The 27,188-nt window shown below is 41.3% G+C and overlaps 1 protein-coding gene across 1 annotated transcript in view; it reads left to right on the top strand.

The window, feature by feature from the left end:
* Positions 1–10,053: 10,053 nt before the first annotated feature.
* The window catches only part of GIGYF2 (GRB10 interacting GYF protein 2), a 90,113-nt gene continuing 72,978 nt past the window's right edge, over positions 10,054–27,188 (top strand). Inside the window, exons 1-2 of the mRNA XM_015813714.1 lie at positions 10,054–10,098; positions 26,136–26,265. Coding sequence (XP_015669200.1) covers positions 10,058–10,098; positions 26,136–26,265 — 171 coding nt within the window. The 5' untranslated portion in view covers positions 10,054–10,057. The remainder of the gene's footprint in view (positions 10,099–26,135; positions 26,266–27,188) is intronic.

Here is a 27,188-nt window from a genome sequence, read left to right as displayed (position 1 = left end):
GATTGTTTGGACAGTGTTTAGTCTTCATGAACAATCCAATGTATCTTACTCATTGCAACCAACCTTCAGATTTCAAAAGCATGGCTAACCTTCAATTTGGAATAGTTGAAAGTAGGCTATATTAGCCAAAACTTTCATCTGTTATTATTTTCTAGAAACCTGTTGATGCTAGGTACTCCGTAATAGAACCTCCACGTAGTCACAGTTGTGGATTTTTGCAAGAATACATCAAGATTGTCCACAGCTGCTTCTATAAATTTGTTAATATCTTTTTGACTATATCCCCAAAATACTTCATTGGGATAAAAAATATTCTTTGGTTCTTAATGAATACTGTTTCATACCAAGTAACCATACTGCTGACTCCATAGTTTACTCATTTATCTGCTTTATCTAAAAATATTAATTACAATAATTGAATGTATTAATTACTATAATTTGGCATCGATGTCATTAAACATGCTTGAATCTGTTACAGAACTGCATACAAGCATGTCCATCTATGAATGTAAGCATTTAAAAGCTCCCTTGTTCCTAAAATAATCAGTGTGATAAACTATAATGACCTAACAAAGCCAGTGAGATGACTGGAAGGATTAATAGTCTTAACTATTAATGGTGCCTTGTAATGTGACTCATCTTGAAAGCCTTAAGACTGTTCATTCCTCAAACACTCATTCACTTTGGCTGGTTGTGGATAATTTCTAAAAATGTGTATATACTCATCTGCGAGCGACGGGGCGCAAGGGCAGAGTCTTGTCCCCGCTGCCCAGCTACCATGTCCTTGGCTGCACTGCTTCACGTGGGCCGTGCCCAGGGGCGACTCTCCTCCGGGGGGCTGCTGGTGAGGAGGGGGCCATGGGAGGAGGTGGGGCTGGGGAGACGGTGTGTGTGCCCACAGAGAGGGCTCCGAGTGCCGCCTCTGGCACCCATGCCATAGGTTCGCCACCACTGACCTAGAGCCTGAGCACTACCTGTACTTCCCCAGAGCCTTTGGTGGCTTTTTATTGGTTGCTTCCAAAATTATAGTTCTCTATGTTATAAAAGATTAATTGCTTAATACAGTAATATTATACTGTATGATATTGTATCTTATATTGTCAAAAATTGTGGATGTATATGAAAATAAGTAAAATAAATAATAAAATAATATGCTATTATGAATGGTAGTAATAGAAGAACTAGGGTTGAGATCCTCCCCAAATTGCACAACTTTGTGAATGAATACAATCTTGAAAGAAAATGCTTTTAGATGACATGAATGAATGTGTGGGAAGAAGGTGAGAGTATGGGGAAAAATGGTTCACTTAACCGTGTTACGTAATAACTGCAGTGATTCATTTAACAATTTTGGCAAGAAAGGTCATTAAATGAGGCAAAACTCACCAACTATCTTGCTTAGCAATCGAAATATTGGGCTCAATTATGGTTTGTGGAAATTTTGTGGCTCAAGTCGAGGACTATCATATCATTCCCTTACATAAAGATAAATGTAGCAAGGATGAATGCAAAAACTGAGGGGGGGTGTTAGTATGTTAATCATGCCATGAAAATATTTGAGAAATGCTAATGGGCAAAATTTGGGAAGATTTGCAACATGATTTTTGCTTTTTATCAAGGCATTGAGAAAGGTATCAATGTAATGTGAAAAATGTATTGCATGTTTAAATCAATCATGATAGTGAATAGGCTTGAAATAAGGTATGATTTGTGCAAATATAGAGTTGAAGGTTGGTTGCTGAGTGAGAGAGGTATGTGATGAAACGAAAGCATGCACAGGAATAAATAGAATGGCTCAACATTGAGCATGGAGTAAGTCAAGTACCAGTATATATGGCTGTCCCCTTAGTAAGCTGTGAATATAGGAATGAATATATAAGAGAGGTTTGTGGTAATATTAGAATTGTATTGGTTGGGGACTTGACTATGTATGTACTTTTCTATACAGTAGCATGTTGTTGCCTGAGAAGTCAATATTTTAGGAGAGGAGAGGGAGAGGACAGGACAGGACTTTGGAGGTCTTCTAGTCTAGCCCTCTACTCAAGCAGGAGAACCTATACCATCTCAGACAAGTGACCATCTAGTCTTTTCTTAAAAACCTCCAGTGGTGGAGTGTCCACAATTTCTGAAGGCAAGCTGTTCCACTGGTTAATTGTCCTCACTGTTAAGAAGTTTCTCTTTAATTCCAGGTTGCTTCTCTCTTTGGTCAGTTTCCAACCATTGTTTCTTGTCCTGCCCTCTGATGCTTTGGAGAATAATTTGATGCCCTCTTCTTTGTGGGAGCCCCTCAAATACTGAAATACTGCTATCAGGTCACCCCTGTTTCTTTTTTTCTTTAGACTAGCTAAACCAAAGTCCTGCAGCCATTCTTCATATGTTTTAGTCTTCAGGCCTTTGATCATTTTAGTTGCTTTTCTCTGAACTTTTTCCAAAGTCTCAACATTTTTTTTATGATATGGCAGTAGTGGCGAACCTTTTAGAGACCGAGTGCCCAAACTGCAACCCAAAACCCACTTATTTATCGCCGGGTGCCAGGTGGGCGTGGCCCACTGGGTGGGCGTGGCTGTGGACATGGCAAACTGGGTGGGTGTGGCCAAGGTGGGCGTGGCCACCTAGATGTTGCTCGTGAGGAGGGACGCCTGTGGGGGCCGGGCAAGGTTGGGGGAGATCCAGGGTGTCTCTGGCAGATGGGGTGGTGGGCAGGAGGCTCGTCCTGCAGGGTGAGGCGAGGCAAGACGAGGCAGGGCAGGGGTGCCATTGTCGCAGGGCAAGGCGAGGCAGGTGCCAGGGCAGCTGCTGCCTGACACCATCGGCCCCTGCACACAGAGGCCAGCGAGCGCATGGGGGCTGACTCTGGGGTTATGCAGCCTGCCACAGCAGTTTAGAGAAGTCACCTTTGAGCTAGACGGATGGCCGACAGCTGAGGAGGCGAAGCAGTGGATTCTGCCTGGGAAAAGGAGAGCATGTGAGGCCAGGAGGGATGGGATGGGGGGGAGGGAAACCAGCCGTGCTGGGATGCATTCGGCCATGTGGGACCTTGGCAAGTTAGCGGGCGGCTGGTTGAAGAGGGACGGTTGCCGTCTCCGGGGCATGGCGCGCGTACCCACAGAGAGAGCTCTGAGTGCCGCCTCTGGAACGTGTGCCATAGATTCGCCACCACTGTGATATGGTGACCAAAATTGGTACTGATACTTTGCATGATCTTGATTCTGTGCCTCTGTTTATACAACCCAGGATTGTATTAGCTTTTTTGGCTGCTGCTGCACACTGCTGGCTCATATTCAAATGATCATCCACTAGAACAGGGCTTTTCAAACAGTGGTACGGGTACCACCTGTGGTACATTGGCACCTGGCAGGTGGTACGCGACCATCCTAGAAAAGTGGTAGCAGGGGAGGGGAATGAGCTGAACTGGTGGCAGCACCGTATAAGCCTGAGCGAGAGATGGCTGGAGCTGCAGGGCTGTCAGGGCTCAGCGGAAGCACCAGGATCAGTGCCGCTTTCCAGCTGATTGTCACTTCTTCGGGGCTGTCAGGGCTCAGTGGAAGCACCAGGATCAGCGCCGGGCTCCAGCTGGAGCCCGGCGCTGATCCTGGCGCTTCTGCTGAGCCCAGAAGAAGTGCCGATCACCTGGAATGTTGCAGCATCTCCAGGGTCTTGTGATTTACATTCAGATGCTTGGCAACTGATTCATATTTATGATGGTCACAGTGTCCCAGGGTCATGTGAAGTGACCAAAACCTGCTGCAACCAGCAGATGGGGGGGGGATAAAAACCAAACACCCCCCACCCCCCACCCCCGCTGCCAATCCTCAACAGAAATGCTCACAATAATGAAAACCTCGGACAGGAGGAAGAGCGCTGCCGGGCGAGCAGGCAGGTGTCTTGCTTGGCTGTGGCTTGGGGGGCACGTTTTTCAGTGCTATTGTAACTTCGAACAGTCACTAAGCGAACTGTTGTAAGTCGAGGACTACCTGTACTTTATCACTTTTTTCCTTTTTTTTTTGGGTCATCAAGTTTTTGACACCTTGCTAGGTGACTGGTGGTACTCGGATATTGCCATATCGTAAAAGTGGTACAATGGGTGAAAAGGTTGAAAAGCCCTGCACTAGAATACTAATACTAATATTAATAAAGTTGGAAGGGACCTTGGAGGTCAGGCAGGAAACACTATACCATTTCAGACAAATGGCTGTCCAGTCTCTTCTGAAAGACTTCCAATGTTGGAGCATTCATAGCTTCTGGAGGCAGGTTGTTCCACTGATTAATTGTTCTAACTGTCAGGAAGTTTCTCCTTAGTTCTAGATTGCTTCTCTCCAAGCTCCCTCTCAACAGTTACTGTTTTTGAGCCAGGTCTCACCTAATCTGTACTTATACCTTTGATTTTTCCTGCCTAAATGTAAAACTTTGCTTTTCTCCACATTAAAATTCATTTTGTTGGATAGGGCCCATTGTTCAAGTTTTGTCAAGATCTTTTTGGATCCTGAGCTTGTCTTCTGGGATGTTGCTATTCCTGCCAGTTTAGTCTCATCTGCAAATTTGATGAGTTCCCCATCTAGTCCCTCATCTAAGTCATTTATGAAGATATTGAAGAGTACTGGGCCTAAGATGGAGCTTTGTGGTACCCCACTGCTTACTTCTCTCCAGATGTGTTTTTGATTATCTTTTCTAGGATCTTCCCAGGTGATGTTAGACTACTTGGTCTGTATTTAACAAGAAAACAGATTGTCGATTCATATCCTTGACATGGAACGTGGAGTGCACATGTGAATTTCTGTATTTTCATAGGATGCTTATTAAATAGGAAGAAATGAAGAAATTTTGAGATAGACAAATGCTGATGGAAATGTACTAGTGAATGGTATGTCGTCTATTTCAAGGAGTAATGAAGAAATGAAAATAGCTGTTAATAAGAGCATGCTTCTGTCATCTGATTGTATGAATTGTGTATACTAAGAGAAACATAAAAGTAAGTGGAATGTCATACTTAAGAGTACATGTGATAATACAGGATAGAGATGGAGTCAGAAATATATAGGTGCTGAATGTATGTGGATTGAATACTGAAATGAGTGGCCAATATAAAAAATATTTTGAGATGGTTTTGTAACATAGCATAATGAATGAAGATTGTATTGCCAAAAAGTGTATATAAGAAGATTGAATGGATCTAGAGGAAGCAATTGAATGAAAATGATGAGATTCTTGAAGAGAGGGAGAGGGGAGGGAGGGAGGGAGGGAGAGAGAGAGAGAGAGAGAGAGAGCGCAATGCAAGTTTAAAAAACTTTTTATCTTTTACTTATTTCAGACAAAGCCTATATGCTATAATTTCTTCACTGGGGTGCAGCTTGAAATCCATGATTGGTTGCCTTTTCTGCACCTTTTTTAGTTCTGCAATATTTTTCAGATGCTGTGAACAAAACTAATCCATTTTCTGATTGCAGTCATACCATAGATATATTTACCTTGAGGCTTGATTGTCAAGGGAAGAATTTTTCTTCTACTACTATGCATCCCTTTGTGGTTTTTGCAGGACTGCCACACAATATTCAGTCCTTCAGATTTTGGGTCCCAAAAAGTAGTCTTTCTTAGAACTACTACAGAATACAGGCTTGAAAAGCACTGGGAGCTGCTGGAGAGAATTGAGAATAGTTAAGAGCCCAGATACATAGTTATCTCTTACTCACAGAATATTTTAAAGTATCACCAACATTTTCTTAATGCTACTCTTACTTTTTGTGGAAATTAAAGTAACATCCTGTATACTGTGTTTTCCCTGAAAGTTAGACCCAGCCCGATAGTAAGCCCTAGCTTGATTTTTTTGGGGTGGGCCTAATATAAGCCCTACTCCAAAATTAAGCCTAGTTTTGGGGCGAGGTGCATCCCTAAAAATCAAGCTAGGGTGGGAGTAGGGAGTGTGAAGCTGCCCCATGTGCCCCTCACCCATTTACCTTACTGGTAGGACCACCACAGCCAGGCCTCCCACTCCCCGACACCTGTCGCGCCACTGTTTGACTTCTGTGACTGCTTGCCGCCATTTGTGGCCAGATGCCATGTGGCACATTGCGCCGTTTCTTCTCCTCCCGGCAGGACGCCGCATGGCACTTTGGGACGTTTCCGCTGCTTGCATGCTTTGGGCCATTTCTGCTGCTTGCGCGCATCAGGCCATTTCAACAGCTATTTACTGACCCTTTCATGCACTCCTTATTACGTATGATCAATCCATTTTCTGCTTTCTGAGAGGCATGTCTACTAACAAGGGAGAGTTGCTGGGGGAGTGTTTTAATGTCCTGTTTTAAGAAGTCTCCAAACTCAGGTTAGTGTAAATTTGTAGAAGAGTATAGTGTAAACATTCACTCAAAGCAACAGAACAATCTTCAATTGTATTGTATTCTTTCCTCATTGAATGTTTTTGCGCCTTTGGTTGGACATAATTTGCCACTGAGAGGAACAGATTAAAAGACTATTCCTGCCTTTGGATCATTACACTGATCTATGGCAGAAAGATATTTTAGTGCATTATAGAGCATCAAATGCAGTGCCTACAGCAAGCCACTGTCCCTTATAATAGTTACTTTTAAGTTTATTTGATTGTTAAATGTCACATATACCGTAATAGTCACCCTTAGAACATTAAAACGCCTGTCCAGTTTTGTTTATTCAGGATGATTAATGTAGCAAGAATTGCCCTAAGTGCAAATACAGCAATTGCTGGTGGTCAGCCTGACCCCTCAAATACCAAATGAGAATTTATTAGAAGATATGGAAACTGGAGAACATTGTTGAAGTCTAAATGTATATGAGAATTCTTCTCTCCCACTACCAGATTTTTCAGCAGTTTTTTATTATTTAAATGTCCAGGCTACTTTCTAGATTTTGGTTGGTTTCTCTCCTCTGAGTTCTCCTTCATGTCTGCAGCTTGTAAAGAGCCATCCAATCCTTGAACTATTAGAACTGGTTTAAAAGAGGCAAACTTCCAGTGAGCCATTATGGCAAAATGATATTCCTGCAGAATAGAGAAACATGTTGCAGTTGAAAATGGCATTCAAACATGAGATTTGGGCTGCTGAAATCTCTCTGGAATAAGGAGATTACAAGATCATCTGTATTTATTCCATGCAGCTGGGTTTCTTTGCTTGCTTTTTTATAAGTGTCTTTTGTAGTTGGATTGTGATTGGTTGGGAATTGTGGGATTTCTTCATGCTTACAGCCGCTAATGTCTTAAATAGAAAACTGTATATATAGATTTTTACTCCAAAAGCATTTTATTAAAATAAATTTGATAAAAATTAAAAAAAATCCAATTTAAATAAAAAATCTTTTTTTAAAAAAAATATCATTGATTATTATCCACCCTGGTTACAAGTAACTTGGTATGCCACAGTCACATGGGAACCATGATGAGAAAGTAAAAAAGACAACAGCATCCAAGTACAATGAAAGGATCACAGGTCCTGAACAGCCAGATTAATGGGAAGAACAAGATCCATGCTATCAACACTTACGGTCTACCATTCATCAGAAACCCTCCTGGTATAGTGAGCTGGCCAAAGAAGGACATGGACGCTGCCAATGTGAAGACTCAGAAGCTCTTCACGTAAAATATACAGGGGTTCCCACCCTAAGTCCAACACCCAGAGAAAGCTGGAAAGAGGGTAGTTGGGGTCTGGTGAGTGTCAGAACTACTGTTCTGGAGAAAACCCAGAGCATCCAGGAATAGATCAGTAAGACGGCACCCAAAGACAAGCTGCTGAGAGAATGCCTGAGTCAACAGAGAATGCCTCCCAGCAGACATTGGAGGAAGTGCCAGAGCAAGACAAAACCCTGCATAGGATGTACCATTGACAGATAGCTGAGGTGGCAGATATTGGGAAATCCTGAGTGGCTGAAAAGGGCTGGACTAAAAAGCACTATGACACAGATCGTAGCAGCACAACAGGCACTAAGCACCAGATCCATAAAAGCAGGGATCTACCACACTAGACAGGATCCAAGGTACAGAGTATGGAGAGTGACTCCAACAGATCCCAGGAACATTGGAGCTCTCTGTCCTAAAGAGTGCAGTGCTAGGAACAGCTAAGATCCTATGCAGAAGCATCAGACGCCCTGGTCTCTGGTAAAGGAGAATATTGTCTCTAAAAGTATTTAGCACAGTCATGCTGCTTCTAACTGTGTGATGAATTATGAGTGAACCCATATATCCCCATGGTTTATATTGTTTGTTGCATTTGTCTTAGAAGGAAAACCCCTAGTAACCCTGGAAGTCATAGGCTAGTAGATCACGGGCTATTTGTGAAGTGTGTGAAATAGACATTTGTTTAACCTTTATAGATATATATAGCAAAGCCAAGAATCTTTCTTAATCACACAAGATGGGACATCTGCCCTTTATTCTTCTGGCTTGTCATATGTTATAGTGGTATGCTTTGGAATAGAAAGTCAGTAAAAAGGTTAGTTACTTCTGCTCTCCTAACTCAAACATTGACAAACATTCTCTGCCATCCTTGCCCCAAGTTTTAAGGTAGAGAGAACTGATAGCAAAAATTAGGTGTTCATTACGGAGCATGCTGGGAGTAATGCCTGGTTCTTCCAAGCTGATGTGAATTCTTTTAAAGGAAGCATCTTTGCTAATGTTGAAAATGGAACGATAGATTTTTAGTGGAGAATGTGCTTTATGCATTTATTGGACTAGAAAACCTTCAAGGTCTCTTCCAGCTCTATTCTGATTGATTGATTGATAATTTAAGCAGTACAGGTAGTCTACTTGTTGCTCTCAAAGATGCCACTTGAAAAAAGTCTTTGCACTGTTCAGAAATATTGCATTAAATGGCTCACAATGGAAAGGGGAGCTGACTGTCTCTCCCCTGCCCGCCCTGCACTAGATTAGATCCATGAAGGATTTTTTCCCCCAACAACTTTGAGAGCAAAATGCTGCTTGTACTGTAGAAAGGTGCAGTCCTTCCGTCAGGCAACCCTTTTGCTGTCAACATGGCTGAGCAAAGAAGCAGCCTTCTGCTCTCAGACGCTGTATGGAAAAATCCATGGTGAAACCCAAGAGGTATTTTAGCCCTGAACGCTTGTTCCATGGAGCTCCAAATGCCCCATGTTTTAACAGCCCCATGCTAAACTCTCACTTAGCTTCCATCATGGACTTTTCCAGACAGTGTCTTTTAGAGCAGAGGCCCCCAACCTTTGGGCACCAGAGACCGGTTCCATGGAGAGAGGTTTTTCTGCGGACTGGAGGGTGCGTGGTTTTGAGTGTTGCCTGCATCCTGTGGATGGGGCTTTGCTTGTTTGTGTGGCCCAGTTGCTGGCATGCCGCGGGCTGGTACTGGTCCATGGACTGGGGGTTGGGGACCCCTGTTTTAGAGCACCAGGTCTGCCTGTCAGATGAATTGTTTTTTTCCCCCACCTCCCCCCTGCTTTCAGTGCAATATGTTTTACCAGCTTACCAGCAAATCTGATCTTTCTAAAGTGGAGAAAACCCGCTTTCAGAATGATCCCTTTTGAAAGGGGGGGAGGCAAGGGAAATCGAATAAAAAATTTTAAGGAAATGATTTATCTTCTTTATAGATTGAAATGGATACAGTAGTGTCAATATTGTTTTGCATCTGGATAGGCCACAATATTAAGGATAAGTCAAAGTACAAAAATTAACAACTGGACACATGTAAGGGCCCTGCTCCTCAGTTCTGCAAAGTCAGTTGCCAGAATCTCTCCTTATATAAAAGGAGGAACTGCAAGCTTTCTTTCTGATTTCTCTTACCTTAATGTGGGAATATCAACTCTGAATATTGATGAAGTTGAATATTTTGTTTATTTATATCCCATCTTTATTATTTTTATAAATAACTCAAGGTGGCAAACATATCTAAAACTCCTCCCTCTTCCTATTTTTTTCATAACAACAATTTTGTGAGGTAGGTTTGGCTAAGAGAGAGTGAATGGCCCAAAGTCACCCAGGCAGCTTTCATGCCTAAGGTGGCACTAAAACTCATATACACTTTTATTTATTCATAGTTTGTGTTTTCTTTTTTCAGGTTAATATTTTTCAAAAATGGCAGCAGAAACTCAGACACTTAACTTTGGGCCTGAATGGTAAGTTTGTCTGTCTCTTTATTTCTCCAAAAGATTTTCCCTTTGAATGTTAATAATAGTTGCTTTATCAATATATTGCTTCAAATGGCTGCTTGGAAAAAAATACATGAGGTGTTGAATTTTTTTGTTTTAATTGCAACTATGTAGGTTATTTATTTAAAGAATTTATACGGCTCCCTAGCTCACATAGTGATCTTAGGCAGCTCCTAACAACTACTGAAAACATCACATAAAGCACATTGTACCTTCTCATCAAGGCTCCATAACCATCCACACTACTGACCCCCAACTCAACACCATTCTGTGGAGGGAGAGCCCAGGGTTCATGGCCTTTCAGAGGGCTAAAAATACCAGGTGGGAGACTATTCTATATCAGATTTTTAGTTTGAATTGTGTTGTACTGTATTGGAGAAATCTCAAATAATTTTTATGATGTTCTGTGGAGACATAATTAAATGTTCTTTTCCCTTAACCATCTTTCTTACTTAAAGAAAATGTTGATATTCACTTTGCTATTTCCTGCCTTATTATACAACATATGTGAGATCAGTGTACTACTGCGTGTTTACTTCTCATTGTTGCTTGTACATTATCTGAAAAGTAGTGATGAGTCAGTTGTGTATTAGATCTAAATACAGTAAAACTGACTATGGTTTTGGGCTTCACAGCAGTCAGTAAGCAAATGGGAGCCTTATTGGATCAGCCAGTTATCCATCTAATTCAGCATTCTTGTGCTGTATAAGGCCAGTCAGGTGCATTCTTAAAGTCACATAACGTACAGTAGGATGAGGGCCCTCTTTCTCTGTCATTCTAAATAAAAGGAGATTACTTAAGGTGATAATCAGCAAGTAGAGGCTTACATATTATGGACATATGATTTGAACAGGTGATAAGCCATGTGCGAGTAGGTGGCCATACAAATTTTCTAAATAAAATAAAATAAAAATAAATAAGAAAGAATAAAAAGCCTGCTTGGCCAGAATGAGGGAAGTAGAAAGAAAAGAAAACAGGTAAGTAGATGGATGAGTAGAATTCTGTGAATCAGACCTGATTTCAACTGATATTTAATACAAAAAGGGTATGATTCAAGCTGGCAAAGAGATTCTGGGGCTTTGAGGCAATTCAAATTTAGACTATATAGCCGCAGTGGCGAACCTATGGCACGCGTGCCGCAGGTGGCACGCAGAGCCCTTTCTGTGGGCATGTGTGCCATTGCCCCAATCCTAGGCCTTCAGCTGGGTTTTATAAAACCTTTTTGCTTTAGGCCTCTGCCGCCGTGTGCAAAAAAAAAAAAAAAAGTTCAATCAATCAATTTCAACTTCTCACGGGAAAAAAAAAAGATTTTGCAAAGTTGGGATTGATTGATTGAACTTTTTAGTCCCACCCAGTCTGCCGTTACCACAGCAGCCACGCCCACCCAATGGGCCATGCCCACCCGGCACCCGACGATACATGTGGGTTTTGGGTTGCAGTTTGGGCACTCGGTCTCTAAAAGGTTTGCCATCACTGCTATATAGTATAGAGTAGACTATAATGCCAGATTCAGTTTTGGGCCAAATAGATAAAAATAGGAATCATAGGATGTTTAAGGTGAATTAACCCTACCGAGTTTTAGTGGGTTGTAAATATTGTAATATTTCATGCACATCATTTTGAATGGTTTCATGGCAATACATTTTTGCCTTACGTCTTGTTTAAACAAAATTATGAAACAGGAACAACACAAAAGCTTCTAAATCAGTCTCTATGAAAGGGGGTGGAGTACAGAATAGCAAAAGTAGCAGTATGGTAATGCAAGCCCCACTCCTATTCCATATCCATTATAATATTTCATGCACATCAAAAGGGATGGACCTTGCAGCACAATGCTGCTTTCATCATCCTGATGGAAATAGAAGAATCTTGAGGATACCACTGCTCCTGATAGTTCAACAGTCTCTGAATTGAACAGAACCAGAGAAGAAGCATAATACTACAATTAAAAAGTACAAGATTTTAAAACTACAGGTAGTCCTTGGTTTATGACAGCAATTGTGAGTGGAATTGATGTTGCTAAGCAAGGTGATTGTAAAAAGTGATGTTAAAAGATGGCACTTAGCAACAGCAATTCCAGTAGTCCCAGTTTTACCATTAATCAAGCATCATGTGGGTCCTTTGCTTTTGGGAAGCCAGCAGGGAATGTCAAAAATCACGATCACATGACTGTGATGTTACAATTGCAAGCTGGGTACTGAGCATCCAGATTGCAATCATATGGGGTGGGGGAACTGTCATGTACAGAATAATGAGAACTTGTCATAATCGGTCAATCAGCGTCATTATAATTTCGGACAGCCACAGAACAAATGGTTGTTAAATGAGGAATGCTTACAGTTATAGCTCTGACTTTTCCATAGGCTTTTTGGAGTGCCAGTTTTAGAATGGCACTGATGAACCTTGCTTTTGTGGGTTGGAGTTCTTTGCTCCTTGTGAAATTCTCAGGCACCACAAGGATTGGTGTAGCTGGTTAGCTAGCTCATGCCACCCACTAATGCTAGTATTCTGATTGACACTGGCCTTGATGTTCAAGGATACGCATGGCAAATAGTCAAATTTCTTCTTTTGGACAACAGTCGGAAGAATGACTGTAGCCTTTTCTTCACAAGCAGTGATGCTTGTGATCATTGGGCTTTGGGGAACTGCAGAAGAGTTGGCATAATTAGTTGCCAAAGTTGGCCCATTATTTGTGGCAGTATTCCATCGTACTAAGATTATGGCTTGCTGACATTGCTCTATTTTAGTTATTAGTGAAAGGCAGCAGAATCAGGTTGATATAGTGAAACACAGTTCCACAAAAATAAGCCACAGAGAAAGGGGCTGACACATAAGGTACAGTCATAACCCTTACTATCTCTTGTTCTTAAAAACATTTATGTCTACCCGTTCACTCCTTTTTGAGAGACTTACATCTGCCTCAGACATTCAGAATTTAAAAGTAAACTTTAATCCAAGAAAGAATTACAGTTTATTTGCCTTGAGTGAAGCAGAGAGCTGAGTTGAATTCCCAGCTGGCAAAACCATACACAAATATATAAGAAAAGAAGGACTTAGGGCTGACCATGTTGAAAAATTAAAAGCTGAGAAAGTGAAGTTCTAAAATGAATAGCAATAGCACTTAGACTTATATACCACTTCACAGTGCTTTACAGACCTCTCTAAGCTGTTTGCAGAGTCAGCATATTGCCCCCCAGCAATCTGGGTCCTCATTTTACCGACCTTGGAAAGATGGAAGGCTGAACCAACCTTGAGCCTGCAGTACTGCATTCTTTTTTATATATAATATATTTTATTAATTTTTTAACATGGTCACCTTAATAATCGGCAAACTGTGTTGTCTGGGTTTACATTTAAAAACATTTGCTAATAATTGGTTTCTATGATCTATAATACACATAATAGCTTTGCTTGATTTCCTCTTCTTCCCATAATGTTCTCTTTTACCAACCTTAAGTTAATACAATTCTTATTGTTTTGATAGATAATAATTGAATATAAAATATTTCCGCAAATAATAATCACATCAATATAATATTTCTTTTCTATCTAGTCATTCTGGTTGCCTCATCATAGATCCTGTTTATAGTTCTTGTTTACATTTGTTTTTCTCACAATATTCAAGACATTCTTACTGGTTAAGATTTTCTCAAAGTTAATTACATTTAAATATTTGATTCTATTTTTTCTCATGTAAACCATCCCATAACTTTTACCTTACCTAAGGAATAAATAAGATTAAAAAAAGAGAAAAAAAGAACAAGAGTAAAGAGGGATAAAAAGATAGTATACTACTGAAAGTCCATGTTTTCCCTAAGCTAATACATATTTATTTCCAAAAATTTTCCATTCTTTTTTACCATAATTAAGAATATATTTAATCTTTAAATATTCCATTTAATAAATCTAGTCATCTGGTCTTTTAACTCTTATTCAAAACATTTTTCCCCAATCCACTGTAATTTTCTTAAAATCAATCACGTTTAAATATCTAAAATATGTCCTTATATATAAGCCATTCTAACTCTTTTATATTACTCATATCAAGAAATAAGATAAGAAAAGAGAAGAAATAGAGAGTACTATGTTATTTGAGGGACTCCTCCCTCTTAAAGTAAAATTCATATCCAAAATCTTTCTTTCTCCAGCATGATCGATGGAGAATCCACAGATGGGTTGATCTTCTCTTCTTCCCCTAGAGACTAAGTCAATCAACCTTTGCCACGCCTCTGTCCTTGGACTAGGATCCCCAGTCACGACTTAGTCTTCGCCCAAGAGAGACGTGGCAAAGTTTGCTCTTAGTCCTAGGACAAGAAGCAGGAATCAGGTTGTACCTTTCCTTTTCTCTTTTTTTTCTCCCATCTGTGGATTCAGTTCCCTTGTTGCGCTGCTGTTCGCGCAGTGTTAAATTGCCATGTTTCAAACAGCTTGCAGGCTTCGGCTGAAGCCTCGAGCTTGGTTGATCCGGCAGGCTGAGTCATAGTCACCCCCCTTCTCAGCTGCGCTCATTTCTGAGCGATTTCAGAGCGGATTGGAGCCGCTTGGGTCTTTTCGCTGTTAGCAGGCTTCGGTTGAAGCCTTCAGCCTCATTTCTCCTTCAGCGAGCTACAAAGGCAGCGGTCGCCATTTTGGGCCCCGCACGCGCTGTTTTCAGCAGGGGGGAAAATGGACCTTCCTATAACAGGCCTACTCACGGGGGAAAACGAGACTTACAGTCAGCATTGCAGTCAGCCTTTACCTTCCCCGATGATCGCCGTGGCGGCCGAGTAAATTTGGCCGCCATCTTACAGGCCCGCAAAGCTAATAGCATTAGCGGTGGCCATTTTTGAAGGCCGCGAAGCGCTCCGAACAGGATAGAAACAAGGAATCTTGTGGATTGCCACTCTGCTGGCAAATTACTACATAAAGTTTCTGATTCCGTTCACCAAGGACAATTTTGCATTACAATCGTCTGTCCTCTTCGCCACGGTTGGCGCGATTCAAGGCCTCAGGGCGTGGCTGGGCCTACCTAGACAGCCGCCATTTTGGATCCTGCACACAGGCCTAAACAATTCAGTATTGTCTGCTTGTTCTATTCTGACTGTACAAGTGTGCTGGCTGTGTCATTGAATTGGCCTTGCTGCCACCAACTGCTTATTAAAAGTGTGCTGGCCGTTACCATTAGGTTGGTCTTGCCGCCACTAAGTGAAGTACATGTGTGCTGGCCGTTACCATTAATTTGGTCTTGTGGCCACTGTAAGATTGACCAGAGCACTGGCCGTGCCATTATTGGTCCTCCTGCCATCAGGAGCATTGCATGTGTGCTGGCCGTACCATTAAGTTGGTCCTGCAGCCACTATTAACCTTGAGGACACTGGCTATTCCTCAGTACTGTGAGTATATTGGCTCTTGCAGCCTCCACCACTAGCCAGTTCTCGGCTCCTTACTGTTGAGATCCCTCTCAGCACACCACTGATATATCTCTGTTGAGATCCCTCTCAGCACACCACTGAGATATCTCTGATTGCAATGGCAGCCAACGATGCACCTCAGACTTCTCAAAGTGCCTCCAGCAGTACTAGGCACAAGAAGTCCAAGTCCTCCAAACAGGAGGCCGCTGGGAGGCTCAAGGCCAAAGCTATCTCTGGGGGGAAAATCCTCCAAAGCGGCTGAGAAAGAGGCCAGCAGGAGGCACCAGGCCTTAAAGAAACAATTCTCCAAAGCGCAAAAGGACAGGGCAAGGCTGGACCCGGACAAGCCCCTCCTGTTCCCATGAAAGGCATCGATTTTTGGTCCACAACACGCTCCTTCAACCTCAAGGGCCTGATCTCCGGAAGGGGAATCAGGTCAGTTTTGTTTTCCCAGAGCAGAACAAATGGAGATGGTCCCTTCCAATTAAAGGCCTTACCCTCAGATTCCTGCGCCTGCGACGAGGGTTAGACCTCTGAATCCAGAGGCCACATTTATGCCCACAGCGGCAGGACTTTGTCCCTCTAAAGCTCGGGACGTTATCTCCGGAGCAATTGCAGGCCCTGATTTCTCAAGCTGTCGCCCTAGGCATAGCTTCGACACTACACCAGAGATCCAGACTTGTGTCTGTAATGTCAGAGGTTCCATTCTATCTTTCCCAGGTGGAAGTAATGCATTCCAGGGGTCTATCTCCCTTTTTTGTTCTTCCAGGAGCAGATTGTCGCTCACAGGGGAGTACGATCAGATGGAACAAGGACTGTCAGAAGATGAGGACCTGTCTCCTGATCCTCCTCCTTTTGTAGACCTCTTTAATCCGGCCCTCTTCAAGTCCATGCTTCACAAGGCCAGCAGCACCGCTCAAATTGGCTCTGACAGGGTTCCTCAGGCTGGGCCCTCCACCAGCCAGGGCACTAGTACGGTGTTCTCAGAACCCACTTTCACCCAACAGCACATTCCTTGCCCCCCCTTTTCTTTAATACAGTCCAAAGACAATGGGGAACGCCTGGCACCTTCCCCTCCTTGGAGGGGACAGATAAGAAGCTGTTTAATGTGGATCCAGCACTCTCAGAGGTGCTAGATGTCCCTGTTGTAGATGAACCCTTAGCACCATTGTTCTACAAGAAAGTGGAACTTATCTTCCGTAGAACACACCAAGCCTCGGTGAGGGCGGCTATGTCCACCTCCTTTTTCGCCAGAACCTCTCTACTCTGGTTTCGCCAGCTGCAGGCTTGAGTCCCGCCAAAAGAGGTACAAATGCACCACGACTTGAACAAATTAATGGCTGCATCAGAATATATGGCAGATGCATCTCTACACGCCGCCAGATTTTCATCTCGAGCAACAGCGTCCAATATCACCGCTCGGAGTTTCTTGTGGCTCAAACAGTGGCGAGCAGATGTTAGGTCCAAGTGGCGTTTAGTCGCTGCCCCATACAAAGATGGACAGCTATTTGGAGAGGCCATAAATCCTTATCTGATTGAAAATAAGGATAAACGCAAGGTCATGTCCCATCTTTTCAGGAGGGCAGATAGGACTACCCCCTACGCCGCAGGCAGTCCTTTCGTTCAGGGTCAGGGTCGGAATTTGCTCAGTTCTCCTGCCCTTTTCCCCCAGACCAGATCGTCAATTTGACAGATCGGGTAATAGGGACAGACCCAGGTAGCAATTTCAGGCCAAGCGGCCCTTTCGAGGCACGGGAGGCCGTCCCTTTCGATGGTCCAAGTAACTGCAGGGAGGCCTCTCCCATAGGTGGCAGGTTGGCTCTTTTCGCACACAGATGGGAGGCCACCACCACGGACCTTTAGGTCCTCAACACCATCGGATTTGGCCTATATCTGGAATTCATCTCCAGACCCCTGAGACATTTCGTCTCTTGCCCATTGTTCAAAAATCCGGTCGTCAAAAAAAAAAAAGTCTCATGAAGGAGGCCATTCGACATCTCCAAGAGATCCGGGCCATAGAGCTGGTACCGGTAGGGCAGAGGGGATGGGGGTTCTACTCCATTCTGTTCTTTGTTCCCAAGACCTCGGAAGGATGGAGGGCAATCATCGATTTAAAAGGATTAAATACTCTCTTGGTATACAAGAGTTCAAGATGCAAATGCTCCAATCCATATTGGCCGGCATCAGAAAGGGGGACCTCCTGACATCCATCGACCTGACGGAGGCCTACCTACACATTCCCATCCTTCCCGGGAATTCCTCAGGTTCTGCTACGCAGGCCAACACTTTCGATACAGGGTTCTACCCTTTGGCCTCTAATTGGTCTCCAGGGTGTTCACAAAAGTCCTGGTGGTGCTGGCCGTGCATTTAAGGATTGTTCCGGTGTGTATCCAGTGTTATCTGGATGACATCCTCATTCAATCCTCCTCGGTTCAGTTGGCTCAGTCAGACCTGGCATTGTCTGTCAAGACCCTCCAAGACCACGGGTTTTCAGTAAATTTTCAGAAAAGCCAGAAAGTTCCCTCCACCTGCCTCCCTCACCTGGGCACGGTGATAGACACAAGGAGGTGTGAAGTCTATCTATCTTGGGAACGTCAGGGCAGCATCCGATCCCTGGTCAACAAGGTCCAAAGGGAGCGTGTAGTCACGCTATGCTTTCCCAATTATTAGGAAAGATGGTTTCCTGCATAGCAGTAATACCTTGGGCCAGACTACACTCCAGAAACCTGGAAGGGTTCTTGCTCTCGTTCCAGAGACTGGGCACCAGTTCCTCCAACCAGAGGGTAAGGGTTCCGTCACAGGCCCTAAAATCCCTCCAGTGGTGGGTCTCCCCAGCGGTGCTCAAGGGGACCTTATTCAAGAAACCCACCCGGCTCTTCCTGACCTCGGATGTCAGTTTGTTCGGCTGGGGATCACATCTGCAATCACAGTTGGCTCAGGGCCGGTGGTCCCAGTCAGATCTGAAGCACAACATAAACTGGTTGGAGCTCAGAGATATATACCTGGCTCTACGCCACTTTCGCAGCACAGTGGCAAGACAACACGTTCTAGTCCTCACGGCGAAAGCCCACATGGCGGCGAAAGCCCACGTCAATCAGCAAGGGACTACCCATTCCAGGTCCCTTATGGCCGAGGCTCTTCGGGGTGGCTTCTGGCCCATTTAAGTTCCCCTAACAGGAAGAAATTCAGCCAAAGGGCACGGAGCCCCGAAATCCCTTGGCTGCTGTGCTGCGCAAAACCGGAAGTCCCTGCAGTACTGCATTCTAACCACTGCGCCACTATGGCTCATGAAATGAAATACAAATAATAGCCTTGCTATCCTAAAAAAAGTTGATAGGTAACAAGTTTTATCAGATAGTAAAATAATTGGCTGGTATAAAGAGAGATGAAGCTGACCTCACTTCATGGAAGAAAATGTTCCATAAGGTGGGTACCACAGCAGAGAAGGCCCATTTCCTCAGGCCCGCCAAGTATAGTAATTTACTGAGAGACGGGACCCACAATGTGTCTCTCTTGTGACAGATCTGATGGGACAAGCAGATACAATTAGGAAGAGGTGGTCCTTCAAATTACCTGGCCCCATGCCATGAAGGGTTTTAAAGGTTAAAACCAGTACTTTGAGTTGGACCCAAAAGATGCCTGACAACCAATGCAGCTCACAGAGCAGAGATGTTATGTGCTGTTTTATAAGCACACATAACTGCCCCTGCAGCTGCAGTTTGCAGTAGCTAAAGCTTCTAGGTAGTCTTCAAGGACGGCCAATTAGAGCACATTAAATTAATCCAATCACGAAGTGTTTAGGGCATGAGTAACTCTGAGTAAAATGTTCTTCCCCCATCCAGGAATGGTTATATCTGACTACCACACAAATATGTACAAGAGTTGTGAATCCAGGAGAACCCCCGGATTGTTTAGCAGATCTGTCTAAGACCATGCAAGACCATGCTGTACTAAAATTTCATAGTCCTAGAACTAGCAGGCTCCAAAATCCAAAGCCATTCAGTTTTGCCAGGATTCAGCTGAAGCCCATAGTTCTCTCACAGCTTCCAGATACGGGGATAAGACATGTATAGTATTAATTCACCAGGGGTAGAGATAGTCCTTAATTTACAGTCAAGATTTGGACTGGAATTTCCTAAGTAATGCAGGTGTTAAGTGAGTCATCACATGAAATAACCATTTGATTTTATAACCATTTGTGCCATAGCTGTTAAGCAAATCACTGTGGTCATTATGCGAATTCCGCTTGCCCAATTGTCTTTGCTTGTTGGAAGCTGACTGGGAAGCTCGCAAATTGCAATCACATGACCACTAAACACTGCAACCATTATAAATGTGAGCTGGTTGCCAAGCCCCCAAATTGTGATCATGTGACTGCAGTGGTGGTGCAACAATTGTAACTTCAAGGATGGTTCTTAATAACTTTTTATGAGGCCCTCATAACTTTGGTCCATCATTAAATGAACCATTGTAAGTCAAGTACTACTTGTAATTGGATATCATCAGCATCTGATGATACCCCACCCCATAGCAAGTGGGTTGATATTGATTAGGAGTGGAGAGAACCCTGAAGCACCCCACATAGTAGGGACCAAAGGATCTCTCCTCTCCAGTCACTATCAACTGGAACCGACCCTGGAGAAAGTGCCGCTCACTCCCGTCATCTGTGGTGGTCCAAAAGGATACCGTAGTTGATGGTATCGAAAGCTGCAGAGAGGTCTAATAAGGAAAAGATGAATACACCATCCTCATTCTGCTCTCACCAGAGATTATCTTAAAAAATACTCCAAATTTGTCTCTCTTTTTTAAAGAATAATAGTTACACGTTGTATTGAAATTCCAATAACTGGTTCAATAACTTTTTTTAATCCATCGTTTTTTGCTTAGATCCCTTATGATGTATCTATAAAGTTTTGGGTTTACCCAAATCTCACTTACACATCAAATGCACCATTGTGTATTTGTATGTCTGCAGAGATCAGCCACCTTCTTGGATCAAATTAAAAGTTATTGTTTGCTTAATGCCTAATTCATATATTTAATTTAAGTGTTGCATTTTTTATATATTTCTAGGCAGAGTTACATACCTTATGTGTTGTTCAGAAAGTAAATGTTTTGCATTTCTAGAGGATATTTTCCTTGTTCTCTTCTGTTCCATCTGTTATTAATAAACATACTGGCCTTGTACAGATGTAACTGGCTCCCTGCAAATTCTGCTTTGAAAGTCAGCAATCAGCCTTGGGAATGCAAGCTCTGTCCTTTTTCTATCTCCTTTGCTGATAATAAATATACTGGGTAGCAAAACAAAGCAAACTTAATGCAAACCAGATTTCTTTTAATTATGGTCCAAAGACATGGTAAATCATATTTCAGTCTCTTCTTCATAAGGAAACTGGTTTGTTTTAGAAAAAAGAGTATAAAGACAAGGCTGCTGTGACTGCTTTTTGGCTTTTTGCCATTGTTAAATTGTCTTGGAATTAAGAAAATCATTCCTTGTTACATTGGGGGGGGGGGAGCACTGATATTCCCCAAGAAAATTAGTTTGTGTTCACTAGCATCCCTCCTACCTGCTTCTGGTGTGGCTGCATTGAGATCATTCCAGGTGCCTTGAAATTTCCTAAGGAGACATTGAACTATCAAATGCTTATAATATTTCCTGAGTTAGTTGGTTTAATCTGGTAACAAAGCCACACTGATTATACCATGCTTTATTTAGACTGTTCCCCCAGGCAATAGGGACCAGTTGAGTGTAGTTTCCTTTTGGTTGTTCTGTTATAGTGTGTGGTCATCGTTTTTATTTTTGTATTTTATATTTATATCTTGTATGTGTTTTAACTTATGTGGGTTTTAGGGGAGTGTTGTTTTTTTTTGTTATTGTTATACATCATCCCAAGTTGAGCAACTTTAGAAACTTAGCAAGTAAGTAAATAAGTAAATAAATAAGTAAATATTACACTGTGTTTGGAATAAAGCTACCCTATAAAAGTATCTCAAAGCTTCAAGGTTGGAATAAAATAGCTAGACTGATTAGTTGAATATTCAGGTAATTGAACATTGCTTTTATTTTTATTTCATTGCCATGAAAGCATTGACCACAAGGTGGCAGCAAATTAATAGGATAAAATTCCAGTTTGTTTACTAAATCTTTCTTCATTTCTTGCAATAACAGAGGAAATGTCATATGATACTTTTAATAGATTTTGTTTTAATAGTTACTGTATTATTTAACAACAATTTGCGACTTTTATTTAATATCTATAGTGAGGCTTCAAATATTTAGTACATTAGTAGGAAGTATAAAAAAGATGCTTGGTGGAAGCAAGCATGAAAGTGGTTGTGAATAAGGAAAATTGTATATAAGAAAATGATACTTCTATCATGACATGAACCAACTGAACATTTGGAGTATTTAAAAAATTTATCTCCTCCTGACTTTTGATAGATTTCCTATATAGCAAATGTCATGAATTTTATTTGTTATGCCATCCTTGTTGCCATGGAATGAGCAATCAACCTAAACTGATGCATCACCTCCTTTTTTTAAACAGGATTTTTGGACGTTGAACTACCTTGTGTCAAAGGATTAAATGCCTTTCTCTTTGTAACTGATATGCTTTTTGAGATGGTTTACCTAATTCCCTGTGGCATTGTTTCTGCCCTGAGATATTTAATTCAACAATTTTTTCAAAGCCATGGTCTAACACAGGGGTCCCCAAACCCCAGTCCGCCGACCAGTACCAGGCCGCAGCATGCCAGCAACCGGTCTGCACAAACAAACAAAGCCCCATCCGTGGGATGCAGGTAGCGCTTAAAACCATGCATTCTCCGGTCCAAGGAAAAACCTTTCTCCACGGACATGGTGCCCAAAAGGTTGGGGACCTCTGGTCTAATGATTCACAGAATAGTTTTGGAAAGTTTATTTAAATTACTGGATATCAAACTCCACCTATCTTCTGGGAAGGTTGAGGGGGGGGGGGTTCAAGGAAAAATACTAGTTTAGAACAATCAGAGATGCAATATGCTAGTTTAGAACAATAACAGATGCAAATGTAGGATTGCAGTCCTATGGTGACCTAGCCCGAAACTGTCTTAACTGCATCCTCAGAATCAGAATCAGAATAGAGCTGGAAGGGACCTTGGAGGTCTTCTAGTACAGCCCTTTGCTCAAGCAGAAGACCCTATCCCGTTTCAGACAAGTGGCTGTCAAGTCTCTTCTTTAAAACCTCTAGTGATAAAGCACCCACAATGTCTGAAGGCAAGCTGTTCCACTGGTTAATTGTCCTCACTGTTAGGAAGTTTCTCCTTAATTCCAGATTGCTTTTCTCCTTGATTAGTTTCCATCCATTGTTTCTCGTCTTGCCTTCAGGTGCTTTGGAAAATAAATTGACCCTCTCCTTGTGGCAGCCTTTCAAATACTGGAATACTGCTATCATGTCTCCCCCCCCAGTCCTTTTCTCTAGCCTGGCCATACCCAAATCCTGTAACCATTCTTCATATGTTTTCGTCTCCAGGCCTTTAATCATCTTAGTTGCTCTTTTTTGCACTTTTTCCAAAGTCTCAACTTCTTTTTTGTACATCCTTTGTACATGGGGACTCACAGTTTCATGAATGAATGAATGAATGAAAGTGATGACATGATAGCACTGTTCCAATATCTAAGGGGCTGCGAGAAAAGAGGGCATCAACCTATTCTCCAAAGCACCTGAAGGTAGAACAAGAAGCAATGGATGGAAACTAACCAAGGAAAGAAGCAACCTAGAACTAAGGAGAAATTTTAATCTGTGGAATGACTTGCCTTCAGAAGTTGTTGGTGCTCCATCAGTGGTGTTTTTAAAGAAGAGATTGGACAGCCATTTGTCTGAAATGGTATAAGGTTTCCTACTTGAGCAGGGGGTTGGACTAGAAGACCTCCAATGTCCATTCCAACTCTATTATTCTGTTATTATTAATATCTGATTTTACTATTAAGAACCCATAAACTAACAGATTATTTAGTTTAATTAAAGTAGACTCATTGGCAACATGGAATGATGACTAAATATCCTATTGATTTCAGTGAGTGTACTTTCACTATAATTAAAAAATTGAGAGTGGGTAGGCTTTAGCCTGTTTTGGTTAACAGTCTATGTGACGAACTTCCAATTAAAACTTTTTAAATCCATAGTTTAATTTAAATCAGACATATATTTATTAAATTTATCATGTAATTAATTCATTGTTTAATCAGCTTTTTTTAAAAAATGGCATTTATGATATGCTTAGGTCAAAAAATTATGTAGTTTTTGGCCCGTCAAAATACAAAGCATAAAAATATTTTTGTATTGTACTCATGCTCATTATATTATTTGCTAATCCAATTTAAGAGATTATGTTTAGCACAGCATTGAAATGGAAGAGAGAATCCAAGTATGATAAGAAGGACGCAAAAACTTAAGAGAAGAGACTTGCTTGGAAAATTATCTCAACCTTTGAAATAATGATTGTCCATGATTATTTGAAAGCTTCAAACATTATTACTGAAAAACTGTTCAGTTAAGACAACTTACCTGATCTTACCACATTATTCAAGTTAATAATTCAGACTAAAAGTAGTTCTATGCAGGTCTTAGTTATAATGGACTAAATATGCATATTCAGGATAGTTGATTTGATATACATTTTAGGTCTATATTCTGCTTTCTTCAAATGCTAGGAAAGCAGCAGGCAGGATGGAAACCTGCTGCTTTAACACTGCAGTCCATTGAAGATCAGGCTGTGAAGGTAAATAACTAGATAAAGGAAGGGAAGAGGTTAGCTCTGGAATGCTTTCTGCATGCTCAGCTAGTCTCTAACTTTTACAAGATGCTGTTGGAAGTTCTTAGTACTAGCCTCTAATATAAGACTCACTATGGAATAGAAACAATAGCGAGCTTTTTGTTAGGCTCTTGTAATGATGAGGCCTTTGGAGGCCCAACCAATCCAGGGTATAGTAATCTTCCTGTATCTAGTGCTAGGCTCAAAAAAGTTATATATCCAAGAGTTAGAATTTGATAACATAGAAATGACTGGGAAATGAGCATGTTGGTACAACACTGTGAAATTCTAATTCAATTTAATCTTATTACTTGGTTAAAAAAAGGTAAGAGATTTTTTGAAGGACTTATTGTAACTGTTGTTTTTCATGTGGCTTCTGTACTACAGAATGTTGTCAAAGCTTCTTAGGTTTAGAACTAAGAACAACCAGTTTCATTGCTTTTGTCTGTCTTGAGCTGTAGCAACTTCACATTTAGAATAGAATAGAATAGAATAGAATAGAATAGAATAGAATAGAATAGAATAGAATAGAATAGAATAAAGAGTTGGAAGGGACCTTGGAGGTCTTCTAGTCCAACTCCCTGCTCAGGTAGGAAACCCTATACCAGGGGTAAGCAACCTCGGCTCTTTTATGACTCATGGACTTCAACTCCCAGAATTCCTGAGTCAGCATAGCTGACTCAGGAATTCTGGGAGTTGAGTCCATGAGTCATAAAAGAGCCGAGGTTGCCTACCCCTGCCCTATACCATTTCAGACAAATGGTTGTCCAGTCTCTTCTTAAAAACTTCCAGTGTTGAAGCATTCACAACTTCTGGAGGCAGGTTGTTCGACTGATTTCATCTTTCCCCCTTCTATATTTGATCATAGAACATTTCAAGTTGAATACAGTATAACAGACATGGCTGATAACAGATATGAGGACAATTGGGCAAGAAGCTTTTCAGTAATCTTCCAGTGTTAAACAATTTTTTGCCAGGGTGTGTTTGGCTCATATGGCTCATATGTTTATAGGGAGCCTTCTACAATTAAAAAAATTATTTAGCTAGAGTCATGTCCTTCACTCATACCATGCAATTGGACATCAGTCCAGCTAAACCATTTCAGCTTGTGATCACTGCAGCATCAGAATGTTTGCTCTTGAGCTAATTATTCTCCTGCTTTATTAAAATTATTATAAGCACTGCTATTTATCTACTGAAAAGACTTAGAATTGCAATTTTTCTTTGCACCTGCAAACTACTGTCTGACAACAATGTTTAAGAGTGATGGACTCTGAACCTATTATAGCCCCTAGTCTTCCTCTAAATTTTTATTCTTACAATGTGCTAAAAATATTATTATAATATACTGAAAACATTCTGGTGATCAAATTCGCCATAATAGAGAAAGGATATTTAGATGTGTGCCACCATCACTGGCATTTATTTATTTAGCAGTGTTAATAAACTGCCCAGATTACCTAAGATTCTAGGTAAAGAAAAACAACAATAATTCTAATGTGAAAAATAGAATATGCAACCAAGATGGATGCTCACAATCAATTCAGGGCAAGGCATATTGGAATAATATAATTTTTACTTTATATATTTGCATTAAAGAAGGTGGAACAAAACATACCTTGCAAGAAGTATGCTTCAAAATGTGCAGGCTTCTACAGAAATTGCCTACAAAGGACTCAAAGTTTAAGCCTGCATCTTGTGATTCCAAATAGGGCAAAAAGAAAAAGTATTCCGGTGTGACATGAATCTTCCTATCCATTGTCCTAATGGAAGAATTACATGTACAAAATACCTAGTTTCATTGATTTCTTTCCCCTCTAGGCTTCGAGCTCTATCAAGTGGTGGGAGTGTGACATCTCCTCCTCTCTCTCCAGCGCTGCCCAAATATAAATTAGCTGATTATCGTTATGGCAGAGAAGAAATGTTAGCACTTTTTCTGAAAGATAATAAGGTAAGTGGGGGAAAAATAGTCCTATCTGATTATATTGAAATCTGTGCATAATTATTAGTTACGTTACTACAATATAGGAGCAAACACCTTAGACTCAAAACTTGTTAAAGGAGATTTTAAATAATAAACTACTGAAAAGATTATGTTCCTCTAATCTGCCATTATGTTGTTTGTTTTTTAAAGATAAAAGTTGTGTAGTGCTGTTTTAACTAATACACATGAAGAGATTAATAAATTAATTGAGTTGTATCAGAATGTCCTATTTGTTGGATGAAAGTATTCTTTGAATTGAGTCACTCATATTTTCTCTTTTATTCCATAAATTATTCATTACATTGATTACTTTAATATGTGGACTGAGCCACTTAAAGTTATGAATATTTTGTGGGCTGGCATCACTGCTGCCATCACTAGTTTTCACCAGTATTTCATCTTGTATAGGGTGATATTTCCCCACTGTCTAGATAATTCACTAAGAGAACTCACATAAATTTGTTTACTTAGCTGTAACTGCAGCTCTTAGAATGATTATCTGGGCATATAAAGCAGTAACAGAAACATTTGTATCAGCAGCACCAATTCTTCCATTATTGATGGCAATGGTGGATCAACTGAACAAAGCTGGTGGCCTGGAATACTTGTCTGCTGAAATCACAGGTTATTGAGACATAGAATGGAAAGATAGGAAGGACTTGAAGATAATTTAGTCCAAGCTTCTACCCGGTACAGGAATCCCATTACCGCATCTCCAATACATGGCCATCTAATCTCTGTCTAAAAATCTATAGAGGAAGACAGTTCACCAACTCTTGAAGAAGTCTGTTCTATTGTTGAACATCTCTTACTATTAGGATTTTTGTGTGTGTGATATTTAGCAAAAATCTACTTCATAATTTCATATTCTTATCCTGTTCACAGAGCAG

The sequence above is a fragment of the Protobothrops mucrosquamatus genome, unplaced genomic scaffold (genome assembly GCF_001527695.2).
Source record: "Protobothrops mucrosquamatus isolate PMUCROS unplaced genomic scaffold, P.Mucros_1.0 scaffold183, whole genome shotgun sequence".
Lineage (NCBI taxonomy): Eukaryota > Metazoa > Chordata > Lepidosauria > Squamata > Viperidae > Protobothrops > Protobothrops mucrosquamatus.
Note: the sequence above shows the minus strand (reverse complement) of the source record. Positions and strands in the feature narration are given on the sequence as shown.